The 25,642-nt window shown below is 35.1% G+C and overlaps 1 protein-coding gene across 1 annotated transcript in view; it reads right to left on the bottom strand.

The window, feature by feature from the left end:
* The window catches only part of Ten-a (Teneurin-a transmembrane protein), a 562,968-nt gene that overhangs the window by 377,779 nt on the left and 159,547 nt on the right, over positions 1–25,642 (bottom strand). The window contains 2 exon segments of the mRNA XM_089172952.1: positions 1,959–2,204; positions 13,604–13,662. Of these exon segments, the coding sequence (XP_089029078.1) occupies positions 1,959–2,193 (235 nt within the window). The 5' untranslated portion in view covers positions 2,194–2,204; positions 13,604–13,662.

Here is a 25,642-nt window from a genome sequence, read left to right as displayed (position 1 = left end):
ACAGATAAATCGACTGGCCAGCGATTCACGGAAGACGAGTAAGCAGCTCGTGCTGCAAGCGATATATAATACAGCGATTCACGGAAGACGGCAGGCAGCTCGTGCTGCAAGCGATATATGCTATAGCAATACATAAATTGTGACTCGTTTCACAAATATCGTAAAATCGATTGTAATAAGCGCACAACACAAACCATGTATTACGAATGTTATTGATCGTTACACGCTCAACGGGGGGAGTATGTACGATCCGAAAAGGATCGTACGGTGATTAGCGGTATTCGAAATTCGCGCGCATCCACTTCCATCGATTGGGATTCTAGATCGATACTCATTGCGAGCATCGATCAACTGTTAGTAACTATCGAAGCGTTGCTCTAGCAACCCCCACCTCTCGCATCCCCACTTCTCATCGCCCTAGTACGTACGTCCTGCTGTGACCGTACAAAGGGGCATTCTTTCTATTCTTTACCGGACGCCTACGACTACACATCTTGAGAGATTATAGAGGCTTAGGAATTCACAAAGGACAACGAAGAGAATATCCTCATCTTCAAAACTCGTGAAAGTGAGCCTATTCAACATCACAACCCTTAAGGTTGTGATCGCTATATTTGCGGAGTGCGAGAGGTGAGATCTTTCCAATATATATCTATTTCACATCGACGGTATTCTCCCTCGTGGTACGCCACGTGGTGCATTCTTATTGTATAATCAAGTAACATCCAGGGTTTTTATGCCGCAAGGCTTTTCCCTGACGAGCCAATAAAAAAGGCATTGTTTCTTTGGTTGGCTCAACCACGTGTTTTATTTTACACCTTAACCTAACCCTTTATTCTCCACTTCATAGCATAAACAAATTGCCAGAGGACTCTTAATTGAGGAATTTCGGCCATAACAGAGAGTGCTCTTGTGGTTCCAATATTTCGTATTAATTTTTTATTTAGCGAAATATTCAACTCATCCAGAAATATTCGAGGAATAATAATAATGGGGAAAAAAAGGTACAAACAATGACTACTTTTTTTAGCTACCTTCCTATCTACTTTCCTTTTTTTTTCTTTCTTTACGATTTGATCGTAATATCGATTCTTATCTCGAGAGGATGATCAAGATAACAAAAAAATTGTACAACACAATGTCTGTCAAGGAAAGATTCAGATAGTCATCTTGATTTCGTCTGGAAAGTTAATTTCAAATATATATATATACATGTATCTATATATAGTAAGTAAGTAAAACTAATTTCGTAAATCCTTTAATCTACACGTTTGCTTGGAAGCTGGGGAAGAGATTAAGGGTAGCGAAGTGAATGGGCAACCTTCCGAGTGTTTGATGGAATATGATGAACGAGGCACGCAAAACTCGCTTATTGCTGTACGAGATCAATGCGAAGGAGGCAAAAGCACGGCTCTGATGTATACCATTAAAAGCTTTCGAAAGTTGAGTGACAGAGCGAAACTTAACGAGCGAAGCTCGCTTATAATCGTTGTTTCGCGTATTTAATTTCAAGTAGATATCCATAATATACATAATTTCCTTTAAACGTATCGATCAAGATGTATAAACTACTTTGATAATATCGAAGTTTCAACTGTTTTTCAATGCAGACTCTTCTATCTTTTAAAAAACATTTAAACTATGATTGGTGTATATTAAAAAATATATATTTCAATGAGAAATCATAGATATTTTTAAATTATTTAACCGATTCACTGTCAACCAAGGTACAAGTTTATATCAATTGCAATTTGTTACACAATAAATTTATATCCATTTGAGTTAGGAATTATAAGAATGCATGAATGAAAATTTTATATAGTATTATATGTTAAAAAAATTTAGAATAATTTATAATTAGAAATATTATAAATAAATTTTAACACCATAGAATCATGAATATTTAAATTTGTTTGCAAGTGAATAGGTTAATTAATTGTAATTGTAATTAAACTTACCACCATAATGTTGTGCAAGTATAGAGGCGAAAACTTGTCCAGGACTTCGAGCTCCCCTATTGGTAGATGAAGTCGTCGATGGGCCAACGACGCGATGAGCTTTTTCTTCTTCGTCACTGCTTGATTGAGCACTATGACCATAACCGCGCCGTTCTCGCCATTCAAGGGACCGTTGACGGCGCAAACCACGGCCCCCGTTCGAATGACCGCGGCCTAACGTGCCTTCGCCCTCCATCACTGCAGCATCTAAAATCAAATATTCAAACATAAATTGTTAATAATATTGTAAACTAAATAGACAAGAATTTAAAATAATCATTAATAATCTGGTCACACCATAGTTATTACACTGAAAAAAATTTTTGAGAATTTTTGAGAATTACTGTCAAACATAGTGGTCAACTTTAATTATAATTATTATAAAATTAAATAAAAATAATGTTTAAAAATGTGTTTTAACAAGATTTTCTTATAATATAACGTCTTTTATTTTTATGAATTTAATAAGATATTTGTATATGTCCATAGGTGTTAGGTAATCGAATGGTGTTGGATGCTCATCAAAATTCCCATAGAATCGTCGGTCGGTAGCAAGTCCCTTGATTGTAAAGCTCGTTGATTGATGCTCTAAGGGATCTCGTTCCTACTAGTTTGAGATCACTCACTGTTCCTTGGACTATGAAATTTCAGTTTGGAATTGCCACCACGAATAAGGGGCAAAGGGTCTAGTTTGGTCTTCCTATCTAACCTCGGGTCCTAATCTTTGTTTTCTTTCTTTTAGATTTGTTTCTTTCTTTACTTTAACCAAATTGAATTCGTTTTGAAAGATAGATAAAAATATTATTTTGTCATTCTCTTAAGAAAAAAAAAAGAAAAAAAATGAAAGTCCTCGAAATCACGAGATATCTTTATTACATACTAAAATTCTGCACTAAGAAAGATATGAAATACCTTTCTTTTCTTTCAACCTGACTTTGTCTTTGTCTTTCTTTCTTTTCCTATTTTTCTCTTTATCTTTCTCTTTTCCATCGATACTAACTCTCTTTCTACGCAGAAAATAAAATTATTTTCGAACGAGCGCTTCGTTTCTTCCCTTTCAACGAATGAACGAACGAACGAACGAACGAACGACGCGAAAAGGAAAAGCAAGAGATCCGATAAGTAATAAGAACATTCCATTCCTTTTTGCAGTGATCCTTCCTCGAATTACATTCGAGTGCGTTCCACCCTAAGGAACGTAAGAAAAGAGTCCGGAGAATAAAGCACGAGCCCTTGTAAAAAATAACTCAACAAAACAAACGACTATTTAATTAAAGAAAGCAAACACCGTCGTCTTACCGTTGTTGATAGTAAGATATACGAGAAAAAGAGAGATAGAAACATTTTTCTCTTACTATTTCTCCCTCTACTAACCTAACCACCCCCTCCCTCTTTCTTCCTATTTCTCTTTCTCTTTTTCTTTTTCATTTTCTTTCACTTTCTACCTTACGGACGGGAATTGATCCGGGAATTTTCTCGGCAAATACAACGTGAAAATTTAATGAAACGAAAGCAAGGTACCAACAGCAAAGTACCACCACTACGCGTGGATACAGCCAACAATAGGAAATACAACAAGCGTTCGACGAGTTCTACGTCTTCGCAACATCCAATTGCTTACCTTAGCTTTGTATTTTTCCACTTTATAATATCGGCGAAAGTATGGTTTTTATTTTTTTTTTCTTTACTTTTTAGATCCTCGTTATATTGGCTTATTTCTATAGCTATATATAAAGAAAGCGAAAATGTGTATATAAAATGTATTTATGACTAAAAATGGTTCATTAAAAAAATACAAAAGTATATATATATATATATATATATATATATATATATGTATTTAAGTATATATATATATATATATTATAGTATATATATATATATATATATATATATATATATATATATATATATATATATATATATATACTTTTGTATTTAAATTATAAATAACAATTAAGTTTTGAATGATAATAATTTAAGAAACATTGTTTTAATGATAAAGTAGGGTCTAATTAAAAAAAGAATAACTTGATACTTAAAATAATTAATTAAGGTATAACACGGTGATATTAAGACTATAATAAACGTTAATAAAGGATGAATAGAATGAAGGAAAGACCGAGGGATAAATAAGGTTTCTCTTCTGAAAATGAACCCTTTTGCATACGTAGACACCTCTTGTAGCCACTTTTCTCAAAGCTCAATAGTGACTAATAGGTCACATCGAGTCTCTTCTCGTTGCTCATGCAAGGGTGCTTTAACGGTGTTATGTTTTGCCGTCCCTTCGTATTCTCTTCTCTTTCTATCCTCTTTACGTACTAATTACCAACACCTCTACCTCTATTTCTGTTTTCGTGTAAATTCGTCGTGAGAATATCGATGTGAATATTTTATTCGAAAATTCTTATATAAATGAATCAAAACGTGTTTTGTAAAATAAAATAAATATTTAAATTATAAACTTTAAGTGTCTTACATAAGTCTGATTATTTGTTTAATTATTGTACGAATACTTAACTGCTATCTCTTCTTTATGTGGTTAATCAACGTAACATATTTCTCGTTATAATAAAGTACTTTTACAACAAGTAATAATCGTAGATTATCAACAAAATAGGGACACCGATGTTTGGGATACCTGACGTAAGTCGTAACTTTGAAATAATTTTTTTTTTTCGTTTCAAACTTGATATAACGTACCGTGTTGATCGTTCCTCGTAGAGTTTCGTAGGATATAAAAATATTCCGAAAAAAAAATACGGGAGACGAACAGAAATAAAACGTGCCAAGGGCAAAGTAAGTTTTTTTTATATGTTAAATTACATATGTATAGGTTATACAAGTATATAAATATATGCAATGTCGAGATCTACGTGTTTCTCTCTGGTTGTACAAGATCATCGCTCAACATCAAATTTTCATTATTCAACTTATGCTGGCACCACCACGATGCTCTTTAATCCTGTGCTTTAACCTAAGGGTAAGCAAATAAAGATCGTCGACGTAAATTACAAGCAAACGAGGGAAGATAGTAACTACCGAGAAGAGTAGATTTTGTGGTTTTACGTTCGATAGGGAGAAAAGGGAAGAATGATGATGAAGAAGAAGAAGAAGAAGAAGATGACTAGAGTATAAATATAAAAAGTTATTATATCGTCGTCGTCGATGGATAAAACACATGTGTAAATAAGAAAATTGTATCTCTTTTTCTCTATGATAGAAATAACATTAAATCAAAACGTGAAATTTTTCCTTGATACTATTTCCTCTTAACGACAATTTCTAGCTTTTCGCAAAGTATAGAAACAAATAAATGCATTGCGTGTAACCTCTCGAGTCACTTTATTTCACAGCAATCGTTCATGAAAGTCAATACATACGAGCAATCGTGGTAGCATCGACAACGAAGACAAGTACTTTCTATCAAAACGGAAACTGTATATAACTGTATATACATATATATATATATATATATATATATATATATATATATATATATATATATACATCAAGAGTACTACCTGGTTTCGCGAAATTGAGGTAGAAAAAGATTTAATGCGATTCCTTGAACGGCGTGTGCTCGTCGTGGAATAAGTTTTGCACGATCGGTAAGCGCTTTTACGAAAATACCAAGAACGAAGAAGTTTTCTAAGAAGGACGGGGATAGAAAAGGGAATGTTAAACGGTCGACGAATTCCATCGCGTTCGCGTTTCCACCACGTCGTTTTCGTTTCCACTCCTACCTCCATCTACTCGCGACTCGAAGTTGCTTGGACACATAAATCAGGCGTGAGAGAACGCGTCCTTCTCGTATTCTTACGAAAGGAGGTTAAAAATCTCAAAGCGTACGTATATATCCATACATATATACATACATGAATGAATACTTACATACATACATATATATATATATTATATATACATATACTTTAAGCAGGAAAAGTCGTTGGTACCCTTAACACTCCTCACACGAATGCTCGCAGTGAAAAGAGCAAGAAATGGGAAAGGGAAGGTTACCGATCCGACTTTCGGTCGTTAAAGAAGCCGTACTATAAAAGGGCTTTAAGAGTTTCCTCGTGTTCGCGCTAGATTCAAGGAAGGGATTTGCATAGGACTCGTGGTGTCCTCGTTGCTAAGAAATTTCCACGAGAAATGTGGCCTGCCTTTTTAAACGGCATTTAATGAAGAAGAAGAAGGAGAAGAAGAAGAAGAAGAAGAAGCTAACACTTAGGACGACATTGTTAGAGTCATCCACTTTTCTCTTTATACTTTTCTTCTTCGTCTATTTCGTAGGTAACGTAAGAAGGGCATCTGAATGCATGAAACATAGAGAAAGTGAGGATTCTAGCCTGCGTATCCAGATATCCTTCGAGAAAGACTTTTGCATATTCATCGAGTACCTTATTATCTCTTTCTCTTTCCCTAGAACACCCTTTTTCAACCTATTCTTCCCTTTTTCATCGTCTTAGGTAGTCTTCTTCTTCTTCTTTTTCTTTTTTTCTCATCAAACGAATGAGCAAGAAGATGCGATTCAGGAGTTAGGTGGTAGACCAACCAACCAACCAACGAACGAACCAACCTTTCTTCCTTCCCATTGTATTCTCTATCTTGTACCACCCCTCGATTCTAGTGGTATCACGTGACCCTGAGATAATTATACGGCTTTAATCTCGATAACGTTTTCGAAAATGCGGGCCTCCTTTTGCGCCATTTTGCCCCTTTATGTGAAAGCCTTGATGTTTCCCGAGGGTTGCTTCGTCTAATTATTTACTTCTTCTTCTTCTTCTTCTTCTTCTTCTTCTTCTTCTTCTTCTTCTTAAGAGAGAAAGTGATTATTTCTAAACTATATATATATATATATGCATTTATGTATTATACATATATTTCAAGAACTCTTGTTATCTTAATCGATCGTTTTTAATTATTAATTATAATGAAATCTCTTTTTCTCAGAAAAGTTTATCGAAGGAAAAAGGAAGGAATGACAATATCTTCTTATTCAATTATTCTTAATACTCATATTAACACTTTCAACATCTTCTGTCTGTCCACAGACAGAAAAAAAAACGAAAACTTTTTACAATTATGAGCTTTAAAATAAAATTCCAATTCTATTACATTTAGTAGTAGGAAGGAATCAGAATGAATAGAAGAAAAAGAATAAAAAAAAGAGAAGGCACGAGTGAGGGAACGATAATAATAATAATAATAAAATAATAATAATTATAATAAAAATAATAATAGTAATAATAATAGTAATAATTCTTTCAGAATCTAGACATCTCTTTGCTCTCGGTTTACGCTTTTATGTAATTTCATCTCAACAAAAAATTATTTCCATTGCGATGCAATTTAAATGGCTATGTAGTGAAAAAGCAAGGGAAAAAGGAAAATAGAAAGAGAGTGAGTGAGATAGATAGAGAAAGAGGTGGGTGGTTAGGGAAAAGGATATAGGAAGGGAGAGAATGCACGAAGTTATACGATAAATTACGAGTGTGTACAATGTATTAATAATACGGTAAACCGCTACCGATCGTACTTCCAATCACGTTTGCAAATTAATTCGAGTACATTACTAATAGTACCAAGGGGTGAACGCGTTAATCATGTTACATGATATCGGTAACAACTAACGTGAACAAAATAAAACAAAAAAGAAAAACTATTTAAAAGAATAACCAACTACTACACTTTATTTTTTTTTTCCTTTCAAGACTAACTCGAAAGAAAATCTCTGCACGATGAACTATAAAATTAACGAACGAATTTTAGGAAAATACGAAACGGGAGAAAAGCAATCTCTCTCTCTTTTTTCTCGTTAAGAACACAGAGTATATTGCACCCGTTGAAGCAAAAGTAGATAAAAAAAAGATAGCAAAGAAGAAGAAGAAGAAGAAGAAGAAGAAGAAGGATGGGTAGGGTGGGATGTTGTAGTCAGTTTAGATGGGTAAAGGGGAGAGGGATTGGGGGTGTTGAGGAGAGGTGCAGGCACCGGCATTTTGTGGTGCAGAATGTCAATTAAACGACGTGGCCGATTAACCATAACCGAAACCTCGACAAAGGCCGTAGAGCCTGCACGGTTTCGCACTCTGCCGGGTTCATCGCGCGATAATTTATATGGTAATTCCAGGGACGTAATAAGTCCCCCTCAACAAACTCTGGCTGCCACTATACACGCGTTCCGGCACACACCGTAGAAATGGTTTATGAAAGAGAAAGAGAGATAGATAGGTAGGTAGATAGATAGATAGATAGATGGATAGATAGATAGATAGATAGATAGATAGATAGATAGATAGATAGATAGATAGATATATGAAGAGTATAAGAGAGAGAGGGAGAGAAGCGTCCTGGCGTTGACCCCGGCTTCCATCGACGAAGTGGACGGGCCTCCTGCCATGTACACATCATTACTAAAAGCGGTCATCGATTCATCGGAGTTTGACCAACCATAACCACCACCCTCGTTCATTCCGTACGTATCTCTCGGTGCACCTACGTTACGTTACGTCCGGTTGGTTTTCTCTCTCTCCCTCTCTCTCTCTCTCTTACTCATTCGCCCTCTCACATTCTCTCTCTCTTTCTCTTTCTCTCACTTGCTCTTTATATCTCACTCTGTTTTTATACCTTTCTCTCTCTCTCTCTCTCTCTCTCTCTCTCTCTCTTTCGATCTATCTGTCTATCTATCTATCTATCACCTCCGTATATACGTCTCGTACTATGTTACGTAGGTAGTTACGTGCTAACGCACAACGAAACGAGCGTAACTCGCACGAACGCGCATATGAGCGAGCGAGCGAACGAACGAGCCATTGTCAAATTTTCCCACCAGCGATTGTCCGCCCGGAATTTAATTAACTTCCATCTCGTTAACTTTTGTCACCGCGTATACCCCGTACTTTCAGTTCTACCCCTCATAGTATACACGTGGTCTCTTTTTCTCTTTCATTCTTTTTCTTGCATTTATAACACTATCTATCTTTTACTTTAAAGTTTTTCTTTTTAAAATTGTTATAACATAACTCTGGGTTTAACGTAATGGTCTTCTTCAAATTAAGATATTGTATATGAGTGTAATAACGAAACCATTTGATTCTGATTTCTTGTTTTTTAAAGTAATTAACTTACTCGACGTTATATTGGGTTGTCTGGAAAATTTGTGACGATTTTCGATAGGTGGCATAAAGTTCTTTTGCTAAAAAAACCTGAGAAGTTCTGGAAGGAGGAAATTTTGAAGTATGGAGAAAGGTTGTGGAACAGAATGGCACTTATATATAATTGTTATAAATTTATACCAAATAAAAAAGCTTAAATGCGTTGCATTTTAATCTTCCAAACTTTTCGGACAACCCAATAGACATTTTTTTAAGGAAAAATAAATGAATTATATATCTTTTCGTGGGATGATATTTTAATATAGACGTGTGCGATTGACGTACGATGCCACTGCTGAAAAAAAGATAAAATAAAGGAATGGTTGAACAAAGAAGAAAGTTAAATGAAAATTGAAAAAGAAGACAAAAAGAGAGAGAGAGAGAGAGAGAGAGAGAGAGTGAGAGAGAAAATGGAAAGAGGTAGAAACGATTATCGCTTAATTTACTACAAAAGGTAATATCGGTAGACGAAACTGTTCAAAGAGGGCATGCCCTATTGAAAATATACTCTCCGATTGCCGGGTCTTCCTCCACCCTTCGAGGTAGAAAAAGAAAAAGAAGGTTTAGCCGGAAGGTAAACGAACATCGGACGATGGTTGCCTTTTGTCGCGAACAGCTACTACGCGAACTTGTCACACTGTAGATCTCATCTCGTGCTTTGCGGTTTTTCACATTTCTCTAAAAACTATACCTATGCATTATTATTGATTTATACTACCTTACCAAACGAATTTTTCTAATTATTTCCGTCTTGCAAGCTTTTGATTATCAACCTAACTTAAAATTCTCATTCGTCAGATTATTTTATTATCTACATATATATATATATATATATATATATATATATATATATATATATATATATATGTACGACAACTTTTATCTAATCATTTAAGATAAATTATATGTAAGATAGTAAGATAAAGTTGAAATTCAATATTCTTTTTTTTTAATTGATAGAAAAAGTTTAATTAAATGAACGTTTAACTCGACGCTCGATTTCTCCAACCCAATAGCGACACTTTCGAGTCTATTAACCAGGATCATTTGACAATTAGAGTCAAGACTAAAGAGAGAGAGAAAGATAAAAAGAAAGAGAGAGTTAGAGAGAGAGAGAGAGAGAAATAGAGTAAGGTAGTGAAATGAAGAGATTCAGATTGTATCACGATCGGTATCTGTAACGATTGGAGATTGCCGTGAACGCGGATGCTTGAAGGATTCCCTTTCTGTAATCTACGAGGCAGTTTCATCTTCATTTGCCAAATGGACGGTAAATCCGTTCAACGTCGGCATCGTCACCGACTGTAGAAAGACGGTTTAACACCACTAACGCTACCGTTGGTTTACTATATATCCATCTCTATTTCTATCTCTCTTTCTCTTTCTCTTTCTCTCACATATATATGTGTAAACCTTCTATGAGTTACCCTCTATCGTCGTACCAACTCATCGTACAGACGTTACGACGAAACTTAACTGCGATGTAAACCCACTTTGGTTCCCGTTCACGAATTCCCATTCTCTGTGCTTCTAACTAACGCTAAGTCACACGAGCCATTTAACGATTCTCTTGGTTGGATTACGCACCGGTACGATCAACCTGGCTTATCTGTTTTCTGCGGTCTCACGGATATTTATCTGATACAAGAATTTATCCTTCAATTACGAAAAATCTTGACTATTTTTAACTATATTTAACCAAGTTTGACTGTGAGTACTTGTTAATTAGTAGCACTTATTAGATTACATGTTACTACATTAAATTACACTAAATTACACTTCATTAATTATTGTTTAAATAATCACAGATTGTAACAACAATAAGAATATTCGTATCACGTTTCTAGCGTGTTTAAAGATGTTCAATCAATTTTTTACCGTGTAACATGTTGCTTCGTTAAATATACAAAATAAAATTAATGTAATTCTACTGAAAAATATATAAAATATTTTTTTCTTTCTTTTTGGGGGTAGATGGAGTGTGGAGAATTTTCATAAACTTCGTAAGAACCGGATAAATTCTCTCTCTATATATAATAATATATATTAAATAATAGATATTTATGGAAATTGAAATCCCAAACTCTTCTCCCTTCCCATCATCCCTCATGGTATAATGGAAACAATTAAATTTCGGACGAGCGAACGCGTAAGAGCATTTATTATTTAATTAAATCTCGATTTAATCCTAAAAAGGTGTGTAATAATTGTCAGATGGAAACAACGATGTTAAGTTGGAAATGGGGGTTGAGTAAGGGAGTAGGAGAGAGGGGGAATTCTCCCTGATAGATCTGATAATTCCACCTCTATGAGTTATAATTAATTTTTCCGATCGTAAACGATCGTAATCGAAAAGTCCCTGGCAATGTATCGTTATTACTCGATACGAAGTGTGAAGTCCGATAATAAGCAACATTAATTTACCTTAATTCGTTATTGCTTATTAATCCGTCGAGGATGAATTATGGAAAAATCCTTCCTAAAAAAAAAAACAAATTACCTGAGAAAAAAAAAGTAGAAAAAGTATAATAATAAAATATAATAAAATTCGTGTGTAGAATTGACAAAATGATTCGAGTTTTAAAAGCAACATTGTTCGAATCTCTAGAACGGATATCTTCGAAGCGTAAAACTGGTTTTCAGAAATTGGATTGTCCTACGTTGCTACTCCCAGGAGCGTCGTGCGTAGAAACGGAAAATGATTCACTTCGGCTGGACGTTCACGGACGTTGGGCTTTGGAAAAGACGTTTCTTTCTGGATTCTCGAAAAAAAAAAGAAGAAAAAAAGTTTGTCGAGAACGGGGCGGAGGGGGGGGGGGTAGAAGACTTACAAGAACGATATACGTGCTTAGAATTTAAAATTTGATTTCAAGTGAAATACGTTATCTTATCTTATCGACAAATTTCTTACACACGGGAAACGTTTATTTATCTTTACGATATATATATATATATATATATATATATATATATATATACTATGTGTTGTCACATATTTTTAATATAGATACACGAGAGAGTTTGACTCGTTTATTATATAAATAATATAGAAAAAATTTGAAAAAAGAGATAAAATACGTATTTTATTGAACGATTTTCTATAGAAAGTAGTATTGAAGAAAGGATAGTACATATATATCTATATATATATATACGTGTTTAAAAGCAAAGTACTTTAACTTAAGTGAAACTTTGATCTTATCTTCGTTCAAAGTAGAAACGAATGTTTACCGTTACTTACAGTTCATTCTATAAAACAACTTAAGTCTTGTGACTGTGTCCTTTTCATACATGTTTATTTACCACACTGGTATTATTTATTTAGCTACTATAGAATTCTAAACAAAAATCTAAAACGAATGTATCAATGTCATAATATTTATAAAAAAAACTTATCTCAATTTTTTCTTACTAGCAAAACAAAAAGTATTAGCATAATTATCTTTGCTAAATTAATTATTAACGTTATAAATTATAAAAGAATTCGCGATTACACTACATTAAATAAAAAAATAAAAACAGGTGTCGTCATAGTTGGCAATAAGCTCGCGATACTTATAAACGAAGAAACGTAAAAGCAAAAAGAATAAAAAAGAGTGAGAAAGAGAGTGAGAGAAAGCTTCGAAGGAACGTTGGTTGTACTCTGAAAGCCTCTTATATACCTTCGAAGTAAATTCTAAGTTTCTTATAAGCGAACGGTCAACGCGCCAGAGCCCAACACTCGCATTTTCGTTTGGAATCCCACAAAAACATGGTTTTATGCGTAAGGAGATTAAAGTCGTTATTCCGTCTCGGTGTCGCCGGACAAAAGTGAAAATTCCGAAGGAAAGTCGCGACCCGTAGAAATACCATCACCCCTATTTCCCAACCCCCTTCCCTTATGTCCCCCTCACTTTACCACCAACCAGTATTCTCTTATACTCTTCTCGTTTAAATGTTTCGTTCTTAAAACCGCAACTAGACTCTAGCAAAGTGACGGGAAACCGTTCTCGTCTCTCTCTCTCTCTCTCTCTCTCTCTCTCTCTTTCTCTCTGATTCTCTTTTTTTTCTTTATTTATTATCCTCTTTTTCTCTCAGACTACAAAAGAATCAAGAATGGAAGATTTTTAAGTAAAGCTCGCAAGGACTCTATCCTTGCATTTCAAGGATCGCGAGAGACTTCATCTTTTCCGACAATTCTTTAATACAGAAGTGTGGGGACAAAAAATGGCCGCAAAGTGTTCGTAAAAGGAAAGAAAGAGGGACGTGGGTAGAAGGGGGATAAGGGCTAAAGGATAGGGAAAGAAGAAGGGGGAGGATGGGGTTGGGCGTGCAGAAAGAAGATAAAGAGCCATTAGGAGATTTTTCTAACGCTCGAAGGTAAGAAAAAAGTTGAAGGAGAGAGAGAGAGAGAGAGAGAGATTTTGATGAGAGTTAAACGTTACGACGACATACATAATGGGTACTTACAGTGACGCGTCAGACTGGTGGTCAGAATTTGCTTGTTAGCGTCCACGTATTCGACGGAGCTGAAAGCAGAAAAAAATTTGACCATTTAAACGTTTCATCTTTTGTTATATTATATTCAAATATTTAATATATTATTATTGATATTTTTCCCTTACAATTAAATATAATTAATTATATGTTCGACACGAAATATTGATAAATCAGAATAATGATGAAAACCATTTATAAATACGTATTTGTATAATAATTTATTGGATTTGATCGTATGATATTTATTGGAAACTATTTAAGCAGAATTATTGTATATTTTTGGAAAACAATAAAAATAAAAAATTGATTTAATCAGTTATTTCATATCACATTATTTCACATTAATTTAATTCGATATTGTCAAAAATGAATCGTTAAATAATATTTGTTAAATCAACATTATATTAAAATCATTTAGAGTTCAAATGTAATCCCTTAACCTTTTCAAAAAAATGCGCATATTTGCACGTCCCTCCTAATCTTTGATATTCTCATTAAAATTTTTTAAGCGTCACTTTATTGATTTATATTAACATTTAAAATATATTATGTATCTTCAAAGAAAAATATATAATTTCAATAGAATTAATTCAATAAATTTCAATAGAAAACCAAAGATACTATCTAAAGATAAAGTAGATAATATTCTTGCCAAATTATACACCCTAATACACACAGTATCTCATTGATGCCGACTATAGTCGACGCTCGTAAAGAAAGTAGGTTAAATATCTCGAAAACAAGAGATACGTATATGATATGATTTAAACATATTTAATAAATCATGTGTACATAATATAATAATGATAAAACTTAGTGGAACGGACGTAAATGTGTTTGCATTATGTAGAAGAGAGTTTAGGAAAAGCTCATAGAAATTCAAGAGAAAGACATACAGAGAGAAATAGAGATAGAAACGATGGACGATCGACGAAATAATTCGGTCGTGGCGGCGATGTAGTAACGTCCGATGCCGGAAACGCTTCGTGCCTCGAGACCAGCATCCTCTCGCTGCGGTTTCCGCAACCTCCGTAGGGTCATTAGCCAACCATTCATTATGCAACTGCGAGGCAGTATTGCGTCAATATGGGGGCGGTAGATTGTTGGCCCAATCGATAACAATGCGCCGTGTTTGCCGCTCGGATAATCAACAGACGCAGCTTCTGCTGCCTCTATCTCCACCCCCTTCACCCTCTCACCCTCTCTTTCTCTCTTACCCTCTCTCTCTTGCTCGTTCTCTGTTACCTCCGAAGACCAAGCAAGTGGGAATTACAGTCTGCCTCGCACGAAACGATATTGCGTCCCGGAAGTGTTGCCGTTAGGTTCCTCTCACCCCTCCCTCATCCCTCCCTCCTCATACACATACACAAACGTATACATACATGAGTCCTCCTTCCTTTACCAACGAGACTTTCTCTATACAGCAAAGCTTCCTCCTCCTATAGCGTTGCTTCCCGCTCGTTTGAACGGCCGTATCCAGCCGGAAAAGAACGCTTCGGAGAGAGGTACTTTCGTTAACCGATTCGCGGCACAGATCCCGGAAATCCAAGCGTATTTCCGCAAATTCGAGCTCTCGCGTAAATAGCTGTGAGAAAGGTGGCTTTAGTATCTCGTATTTCACATTCTCTCTTTCTCTCTATTTCAATTAGTGATTGGTTGTTGGTAGTTCATCTGAGTAACAAATGCTTACGTTTAAGACGAAAAATAAATAGATTAAATACGATATAAATTCAAAAACGTGATTTTTAAGCAAAGATAATATAACAAATTCCTAAAAAAATCAATGAGTGTAAGAATAATTCATAAAAATATAAAAAGGCGTTTAAAAATAAAACCAATCATAGGAAGTTCGTGTTACTAAAGGATTAAAAAGATTTTTGCATAGCTGAATAATATATCGTGTCAAATCCCCAATGATATTAGAAGGCAATGGAAAAGAGAACAAGAGAGAGAAAGAGGGACAGATTAATCTCTCTCTCTCTCTCTCTCTCTCTCACTCCTATTCGACCCTTCATGAAACGCGCGCGGTGTCCCCTTTGATCTAAGTTTCTGGGAATGCAAGAGTGGATGGTAGGGACCAAGGTACACCAACGTGTGCGTAGCCAGCGCCCAGGAAGTTGCGACTAATTTCCTTAGTTGGATTAGATTGTGAATTTTGCACTGCAATGTTTGAGCCGTCGTTTGTCGGCTGCTGCTGCTTCTGCTGCTGCTGTTGCTGTGAACAACTCGCAAGGACCTTTACTCCCTTCCATCATGCCTTCCTTCCTTTCTCTCTCTCTCTCTCTCTCTCTCTCTCTCCCTCTCCCTCTCTTCATTTCTGCTAACACGCCAACGACAACGTTATAATTACCATCCGTTCCATCTCCTCAAAGTAGAGAGAGTGAGAGAGAAATGGAGAGTTTGACGATGTCGTTCTCTCATACTAGGAAATCTACGCTTTGATCCACACCAAGGCGTCCCGTATGATATCGACATGTCCTTCGCGAAATCGTACGGCGACCGCCAAAGATGATAATACCGACTAGTGTGTTCCTGATTTCACAAAGTAACGTCCTTTGATCTGTACGCGAAGCGATTACAGAGATTGTTAGAGAGAATATCTAGCTAGTTGAATGAACTATAACGTTTATTCTCTATACTCCTACCCCTTTCCCACTTCACCACATATTGGAAAATCAAAAGTGAATTTTCTTTTAACGTTAAATAAAAAATGTTATTTGTTTCTATTTTACTTTGAATTTTTTCATAAAAATTTGTTGTACATTTTATATATTCGTTTTATTCCTATTTAATAATAGATCAATTATACGCGTTATGATTGATGACTTATGCGAAGAATCTTAAATTAGACTTGAATAATAATTTAGATAATCTATCTCGAGGACAAACTAATTACCAAAGTGAGTTATATCTAATTAAGATGGAAAGGAAGGGGGAAATGGGGGCAGGGGGTGGAAGTGAAACAAAAAAGAAGAAAGAAAGAAAAAAAGAGAAAGAGAAAGAAACGTTCCATCGTCGTGTCCATCCTTACCATCTGCCGAAACTATCCATCATCAGGAGAACGGTAGTCGTAAAAACGAGAGAAAAAGCCGTTTTTCTCGAACGATAACGCCATTTTTCACAAACGAGCGATCTTAATTTCGTCGCTTGCGAATCCGTCGTCCGATCGATCTCAATAAAATCTGCTTTCGGCCGATCTAAATTCCATCATCGTCGAACACTTCGTAAAGGTTCCGTGATTCGTGCGTCGATCGCGATATCAAGGATACATATCGATGTAGATACTTGCACGTATATATATATATTCGTGGATGTATATGTAGTAGTGAGCTTGGCGAGCGAGGCGTGTACGCACGAGAATCGAATATAATCCTATCGAAACGGTGCTCGATATGCACGCACGCGCGAACATTCATATACCAATATATGTATATATATATATACATGTATATACATATAAATATATATATTCACATGTAATAACATACAGGGTGACCAATGAAAAATATTACAAACAATATTGATCTAAACAATTATTGTTATAAATAGATTACTATTTTAAAATAAATTACTTCCTTTTAAAGCCAAAAAAAAAAATGTAATAAACCAATGATGTTTTAATATAAAATTAAACAGAATTAAATTCAACGAAAATAACGAACAATATATAATGATAACAATGTTATATTTGTTATTTCGTTATTAAAAGTATAATAATAATAATATAATTAATTATAAATGAAAGTAAATGTTGGAAAGGTCGAAATAAAATTAGATAAAAAACAGAAAATATTTAGTAAGACTACTATATAGCAGTGCAACCACCCTGTATATGTTACAGAATAGAACGGGCAGCGAGTGGTTGCCTAACAGTATCGTGAATCCTATACAGGAGGCTTCAGGCACGAATGGAGGATCAATGTTTTATCGATATTGCAACAGACGCAGAACGGCGATACGTCTCGAGTCGATGGCGCATATATAGCGCGTGCTTTCTGCCGTTTGCAAACGGATTTGCGGATTAACGATCGTTTATTATCGCTCTATCGTACCTGCCCTTTCTATTTCTCAGAATAACGAGAAAGATCTAACATTTTACTATCATTTTTTTTTCTTTTCTTCTCTTTCTCATTCGGATTCTTTCTAATGATATTTTTTTCTTTTGAACTTGGATAAAAAACAGAAAGAAATAAAATAAGAAAGTAAAAGAGTATTATGTACTATTAAGAACCGAATATAAAAAGGAAACCGAAAATATATGTATAAATATGAAAAGGGTAGGTGGCGATGATAAAGGTTTTGCCTACCCTCCACCTTCCCGTCTAGCCCTCTTTCTTCTCAACGTCGTGAAGTACGCTATTCGTAACACTATGCATGAACGCGTTGTTAGAATCCGCGACGTTGAGAAGAGAGAAAGAGGAAAAGACTAGAGAGGAGAAGTAAGAGGTGGTGGTAGAGGTTGGGGGTGGGGATGAGGGGTTGGACTAAAGGATGAGGAGAGAAAGCATAGAGGTTACCGCCGTCAGGAAACTTTTGTTTAAAATTGGAATTCCTTTGCGGCTCGTTGGGACTAGGAATGCAGATGGGCTTGTGTTAGTGGTGGTGGTGATGGTGGTGGCGGTGGTGGTGGTGACGACGAAAATCCTGAGTGGGTGAAACGTGAGAGAGAGAGAGAGAGAGAGTGTGTGCACCGAAAGGTTGCTGGTACTGTTGCTACTGTTTGCTTGAAAGATGCGAGCTTAAAGTGAAAGAGAAAGAAATGGGGGGTATACAGAAGGAGTGGTGGGCAGGGTAGAAAGGGGATGGGGTTAGAGAAAAAAGAGAAAGAAAAAAGAAAGAACGGCGGCCCGGAAAAAGGCAGAGCACGATATTGTTTCATCATAAGGGAAGCTCCTTACCGACGAGGGAAAACTTTTAAGAAAAGCCATACCAGGAAATGTAAGCGTTCTTCGTAATGGCCGACCGACTACCGTGTTCTCGATCGATATGTGTAGATACATCTTTTACTTTTTTCTCACTTTTGTATTTGTTCTTAGATTTCTTCTTAGTGAGAAATATCTATATATCATTATGGTGATAAAAGAAAAATAAAATAAATAATTGTATTAATCGGACACTTTTATTTTTTTCCTTTCCAGTTTATACTTTTATTAGTTTCTTTTTTTTATGATTTCTCATTGATGTGCAAATAAATCGACAAGAGGTTAAGACAATGTATATGTATGTATTTTCCGAATAATTAACAGTAAAATTATTCCAAATGACACGTGAGCCATAAAAAAAAAAACTTTCGTCAAAAATATCTCTCTGTTTTTTTTTTAATATTTTTATTTTTTATTCACTCAAGTACAAAAAACAAAATTCAAAAGAATAGAACGACATTAAAGATATTGACATTAAAGTTGTAGAGAATTTAGTATAACAGGGGAATAAGGTTGAATGGTACGAAGAACAAAGCAGAGGGAGAGAGAGAGAGAGAGATACGTTTCCGTGAGAGTTCTACTATAGCAATTGCTTAATTAATTTGCAGGTATCTCACGTATCTGTGGAATCATGCCGGCGCTACGTGTGCACCGCGGCTAAACGCATTAACCCGTAATTATCGAAATTACAGAGCCGGTCGGCAGCCATCCGGAGGAGTCTCCACCACCGCTTCCCAAGATTCTCTCCCCGCGATCGTGTGGCCTACTGCGGATACTTAGCTAAGTATCCCATCTCGCTAATTATTCGGATATAACCACCTACTATAGACTACTATCTCTCTTACACTCTCTTTCTCATTTTATCACTATCATCCTATCTCTCTTTCTCTTTCTTTCTCTTGGAGAAACGATACACCGACACACCACTGGTAGACTTTAGCGAACTTAAGAAAGCAGATTACCGGTGAAAGAAGCGACGTGCCGAAGCAACGTCGCCATCGTCGTTTTAAGAAATTGATTCGGGAGAGGTCCGGAGAGATTGAACCAAGAAACGAAACGATCCGAACTACCCGATAAGAACTTTGAGAAATTGCTTCTTTAATGTATGTATATAACCTTTTTTTTTTTTTTACTTTTTTATTTTCTAACTGTTATCATCGTAAAAAGCTTTACGGATTATTGATGGAAAAAAAATCGTCAATTATTATATTATATTAGTTATATTTTAGTAATATTACGTTTTAATTCGTAATATTATTTAACGTTGAAATTGGTCATTCGCTTTTTATCGTAATCATTTTTTTCTTCTCTCTCTCTCTCTCTCTCTCTCTCTCTCTCTCTCTCTTTCGTTCCCTTTTTTTTCTCTCTGTACATTTTAAACTTAGTCACCTAAAACGAAGTTTTTCTATTACGCATTATCTAGATCCTAGAACACTACTTATTTCCGTCTAGAAAGTGTTTTATTTGTTAATTCTAGACTCTCTTATCGGAACTCATTATTATTCAAGAGTCACGTGAAGTACCACGTACACGCGATCTTTTACATACCGTAAAATGGTCCCCGCGAACTATGCTCTTTCTCTTTCTCACTCTTTCTCTCTTACCGTCTTTTCTATTTTAATGCGAAATACTTTTTCAAAATGCAACAATATATCTTACTTCTGCCAACGATAAGCTGAACTTTGACTCGAATGGAATTTCGAAACGTTTTGTTTTTTAATATTGCTATTAAGTTTTACTTTTATCACAAGTATAGAAAAATGAGTGAGAGAGAGAGAAGAAAGAGAGACTACAAAAAATTGCCGTTTATTTTAAGTAATATATTATTACACGAACGATAAAGGAATCAGAGTTCTAAACGTTTAAAACACCTTTCGTAGCCAGGTGCTCTCTCAACTAAAATAACTCGCTAGAAATGCACGATATTACACGACGTTAAAAATAATTTTCAACCGAATCATAAATGTTTCATAAGTACAACGAATATAACCTTAATCACGCGATATAATTCGAATGTTTCTGAATTAATTGACATTAAAGTTAGTAATTATGTACTTGACATTTCCTCCTGAGACTCGTTTAACTTTTTCGATTGACCAGAAACGGACAACACACATGAAACACGAACGTTTGAGCTTTATAACGTAATCGTAAAAGGACTACCACCGATAGTAGTTGTCTTCGTGGTTGAACGATGCCAAGGGTTTAGTTGCTGTCGGCGTAACAACTCATCCCCTAATTACATCTGTTCTTCTCGTTTCCGGATAGGAGAGAAGGTTTCCCACCTCGAGACAAAGAGAACGAGGGTACACACTAGCACTTAATTACTATTGCCAACCGGACGACTTGCGAGAAACGTTTAACTGCAATCGAGACGTTTAAACTATATTTCCGGCAGTGAGGACTATTACCTTTTGATTTACCGTTCAAGCTCAGGGTTTAGTTCGAATGTGAGCTTTTCTTCAATGCCTGACTACGAGACCAAACGATTATACCAACCAACCCTGAGACAAACTTTCTCTATTTTACTTTCTACCGCAGACACCACGTCGCGACGTGTTTCAAATTATTCGTCCAGATTTAATGGATTAATTTTGCGAAAGAAGATGAATACAAATCGAATTATTCCAATAAGATATTAACACAATAATTCAGTACTACAAATACAACTACAAATTTTAGTATGTGTTATTTATATTCATATATATAGTTTTTCATTACGAACAGTTTTTCTTTTTTCTTCTTATAAAAAAAAATAAAGAAAAGGAGAAAATCCATGAGAGAGAGAGTACTTTTGAATAATATTATCATCACCCTAAGGCCGAGTTAGCTTTAACTAATTTTCTCTAAAATTTAATTCTGACAAATTCACGCCGGCTAACGAGCAAGGGGTTGCTTGACAGCTTTGCTAGGAGGTCTATGTATATATTTATGCATTTGTGTCTATGTGTGTATGTGTGTTCGTTCTTAAGCGTATGGCGTATCAAGGAGTACCTACTCCGATTTCGCATATCATTTATAACTATGCATTAAAAGATCTTAACGCTCGCGTTGCGTAAAAAATGAACAGGCCGGTCACCTCCGGCCCATCGGCAATTCTGTACAGTCGGGACATTCTTTCTAATTACTGGAGATTTATTAACGGTGTCCCTACGTAATCCACTTCCTGCAAAAGGGGCTTCTTCCACTGGGTAAGACTTCCTACGGCGAATTCTCTTTCTACAACGTCCCTTTTTCGAGCAGCGAACGAACTCTACTCGAGGAGTCTGGAGGTACCGATAGTTTTTAAAGTAATTGCTTTTTCTTCTTAATTCCTGATTTTCCCAAGATCAAAATCGAAGAATCTATCTATACTCATGGAAAAAAAATGTTATTACCAGGTCCTATTTTTTTGTCTAATTCGCGTTATGTCTTTAATAAAAATAAAGAAGTTTAGGCTTTAAAATAATGGATCAATTAATTGTTAAATAATAAAGTGATATAGTTATTTTCAACACACACGTTCTATATCATACATAACAATAATCATATACATTATGTTCGTAACGCGTTTGTCACAATGATGCAAGGTTCTAGTCATGCCTAATAGTCAACCACTACTACAATGTACGTTGATGATGACATCCCCCTCATTCCATCAACGTGATTACTTGAAATTATAGACACATTCGACCGCTTATCCACATTACGCATTTACGCTTCCTACTTGTCACACATACAATATATCTATAGATATATAATATTAAATCCTGATATTTCTCATACAGGATTTTCCATTTTGATAATGTATCTGGTAAATAAGAATTTCGTCGAGTTAGCCGAACTACAATTCGTTTGAAATCATAGAGACAAAGTATCCCTCTCTTTCTCTCTTAATCCCTCATCCCCTTTTTACATTTTTTCTCTCTGTCCGATCAAACTGTAGAAAAATAAGTAGCTACCTAGCTAGCGGCTAAAGTAGGTTCGATTACTAAAAAATCACCTGTCAGTTTCACTCGCGCGATTCATTTCGCGTTACAACTTATTCCTCGTTTACCACCACCACTCTCTTCCCCTATGTTGTTAGAGGCCCTTCGTCTCCTTTTCGAGCCCGTCTCGTCCAACCGGCAGAGTCTGCCTATTTCACTCTTTCCATCTTTCCTTCTCTCTCTCTCTCTTTCTCTCTTACCTCTGTCTACCATAGGAAGTGACTGATTAAAGAAATCCACGTCAGATGTTCCTATCCGGGATAGAATACCTGCCAAAAGAGCGCGTTAATTGCGCCCATGTCTGATTGATTAACGTTCCCATTCTATTAACTTCAGAAAGAGGAAGAACAGTCGAGATACTAATCTCAATTAAAAAGCAAGAAAACAGACACCAAAATGAATGAATATATTTATACATTATGATTATATTATTAAGTATGATTTATTTTTGATTGTTAAGAAAAAGTATATTATATTTATTTAGTAAAAAATAAGAATTGTGCAATTGAAATCATTCGTAAAGAAAAAAAAAAAGAAAAGAAATAAGAGAAAAGTGTATCTTGAGAAAAAGAATAAAGAAAATATACGTTAAGGATAATTATACAGCTATCGTATAATGTATACAGTACGGTTTGGAACAGTCCAGTCATTACGCGCGACATATTTTGCATGAGAATACAATCAGCGCAATTCAAACGATGCAGTTGCCGGCGCCGAACGTGTGGATGCCAAGCGTATCGCTAGAAAATCTGCTTCGAACACGCATAAACGATAAGTCCTACGTAACGCAACGTATAAACTGTGTGTATTATAACTCAACATAGTATATTGTATGTATTGTATATTCATGTATTATACGTAGAACTGATCGAAAATAACCAAGGCCTTTTAGATCAAGGAGCGTTCTATGAATAGCATTAATTTATCCCTTTCCAGCCCCCACCTTCTGCGAATTGTTAAGGTTCTTGCTAATTATAGACACTCGCACTTGAACCTCTTCCATTAGACACGCGATCGCGTTTTTAAAATTACCGAAACGATTTTAGTTCCGCAAAATCTCATTCTTATTCATCGTAACCTTTTACTAATGAATTAAAAATAAAAGAAAAATAAATAAAAAGGTCGTAACCTTTTTACAGAATTCTTTTTTTTTTTTTTTTATTAACGCATCTAATCAGAATCGTTTATTTTTCTTGTTTAATTTTAAATAATGTTCTTTTTTTATTATTAGATTTAAGAAAGAAATGTTAATTTAGCGTGTTGCATTTTACGTATGTGTTTAAAAATATGTACATTTATTTATATATTTGGATAATGAGTACGATGTTGTAGTTAATATAACGGCATCATTTATTCCATTGTTAAGTTATTCCTACGTTAAAAACCCACCCATGTTTTTGGCAAACTCGTCAATGATCGTGTAGATAGCCATTGTTAGGCTATAAGCTGAGCATTAACAGACAATGGCAATTAAAACTTGTTAGGTATGATTTCACTGACGTTTATCGATATGCATTTCGTTGGAACTTTATATTAAATATACATATATATATTTGCAGATAATAAGAGAGAGAAAGAGCGAGAGATTCGAATTTTCAGTTTTGTGAAAATTATGTGAATTGATACGGATAATTAAAACTTTTCTTGATTACGTCATGATCGTACTATAATAGTTTATTCTACCTGAATTACAAAAGATAATGTTTTTTAACTCTTAGCATTATTTTTCATAACATTCATCGAAAGAAAATTATTAGAAAAACGTAACATAAATTCTATGCATTATATTTTTTGTATAATCAAGATTAATAAAAAAAAAAAAACAACCTTTTAATATCTTTCACTTAAAACATTTAAAAATCCCGAGATTATTTTCTCTGAGCTTAAAATGAATTTGAGCAAAGTCAGAGATTATGGTTGGACGTATTTAAGAAGATGGTAAATAATGCATCATGCAACGTTGCAACGTGATGAGGTAGCCGAAAAGACCGAGCCTATCACAAGTTCAATTATAGGCGAAACTGTTCCCGGTGACGTCACATCCATCCCTTGCCAACCCTTTCCGCCAGTCTATTGGATAACAATTACCCCCGCCTATGGCCATATCCACCCGTCGATATCTCAAACTCCGTTCTCTTTCAACCCCCCATATAACCAATAACCCCTTCGACAAGCAGCCAACACCCTCAGATCATTTTCCATCGTTTTGGACTTATAATACTTTACCCTTCAGCCTTATCATCCATTTCGTGGTATTTTTTTCTTTCTATATCTCGTTAATAAAATTTTACTACGAAATTTGTATCGAAAGCTTATTTTATTTTTTTGGCAATACTCCTAGTCTCTAACATAAAAAAAAGAAATTATGAAATCGTAATAACATCCAGAAATTTTTATTTTAACGAATGAAAAGAAAAAAAAAAGAAAAAACAAATGATTAAAAGGTTCGCATGCACACATAACGATCAGTATGATTATAATGATCGGTGCATTTATAATGATCTGCCTATTAAAAAATATTTCGTACATATTATTATTTTTTTTTTAGAACGTATATATATATATATAGCTTGGAAAATGAAAAGGTGAAAATACATCAGAGTAAAAAAAAAAACACTTCACTCTTCTTTCTCTCTCAGTTACATGAAAAAGTTGAAAAGAGAGGATTAAAAATGAGAGAAAGGGGGTGTATAGGTATAGAACTACTCGTTAATATACCGTGATAAAGATGAAATTTCGAATCATTGAATTTTTGACAATACTTCAGCAGCCTGGCATCGACCATTCCCATTCCCCGACTACTGTCGAGTATCGAAAACAAAAAAGAGAGAGAGAGGAAAGAGAAAAAAAAATTTCGCGGCGTCCGATAAACCACGAAACATCGCAAATTGGTATTAGCGGGCAATCGAGCACGAAATAAACAATCGCATTTAAACGTACATCTCTGCCACAAGCCGCCATCGTCCATTTGTCAGGGAATATCACATTTTTCCACTTGGCCGACTACACCATCCTGTTCCTTTCTCTCTTTCCCTCTCTCTCTCTCTCTTTTTTTTCTCTCTTTCCACTTATTCATTCCTTTACTTTCTATCTCTCTCTTTCTTTCTTTTTTCAGCTAA

The sequence above is a fragment of the Polistes dominula genome, unplaced genomic scaffold, assembly GCF_049000335.1.
Source record: "Polistes dominula isolate Pdom_NZ unplaced genomic scaffold, Pdom_raw_medaka contig_28, whole genome shotgun sequence".
Classification (NCBI taxonomy): Eukaryota; Metazoa; Arthropoda; class Insecta; order Hymenoptera; family Vespidae; genus Polistes; species Polistes dominula.
The sequence above is the reverse complement of the archived record's forward strand: the minus strand, read 5'-3'. Positions and strand labels throughout refer to the sequence as shown.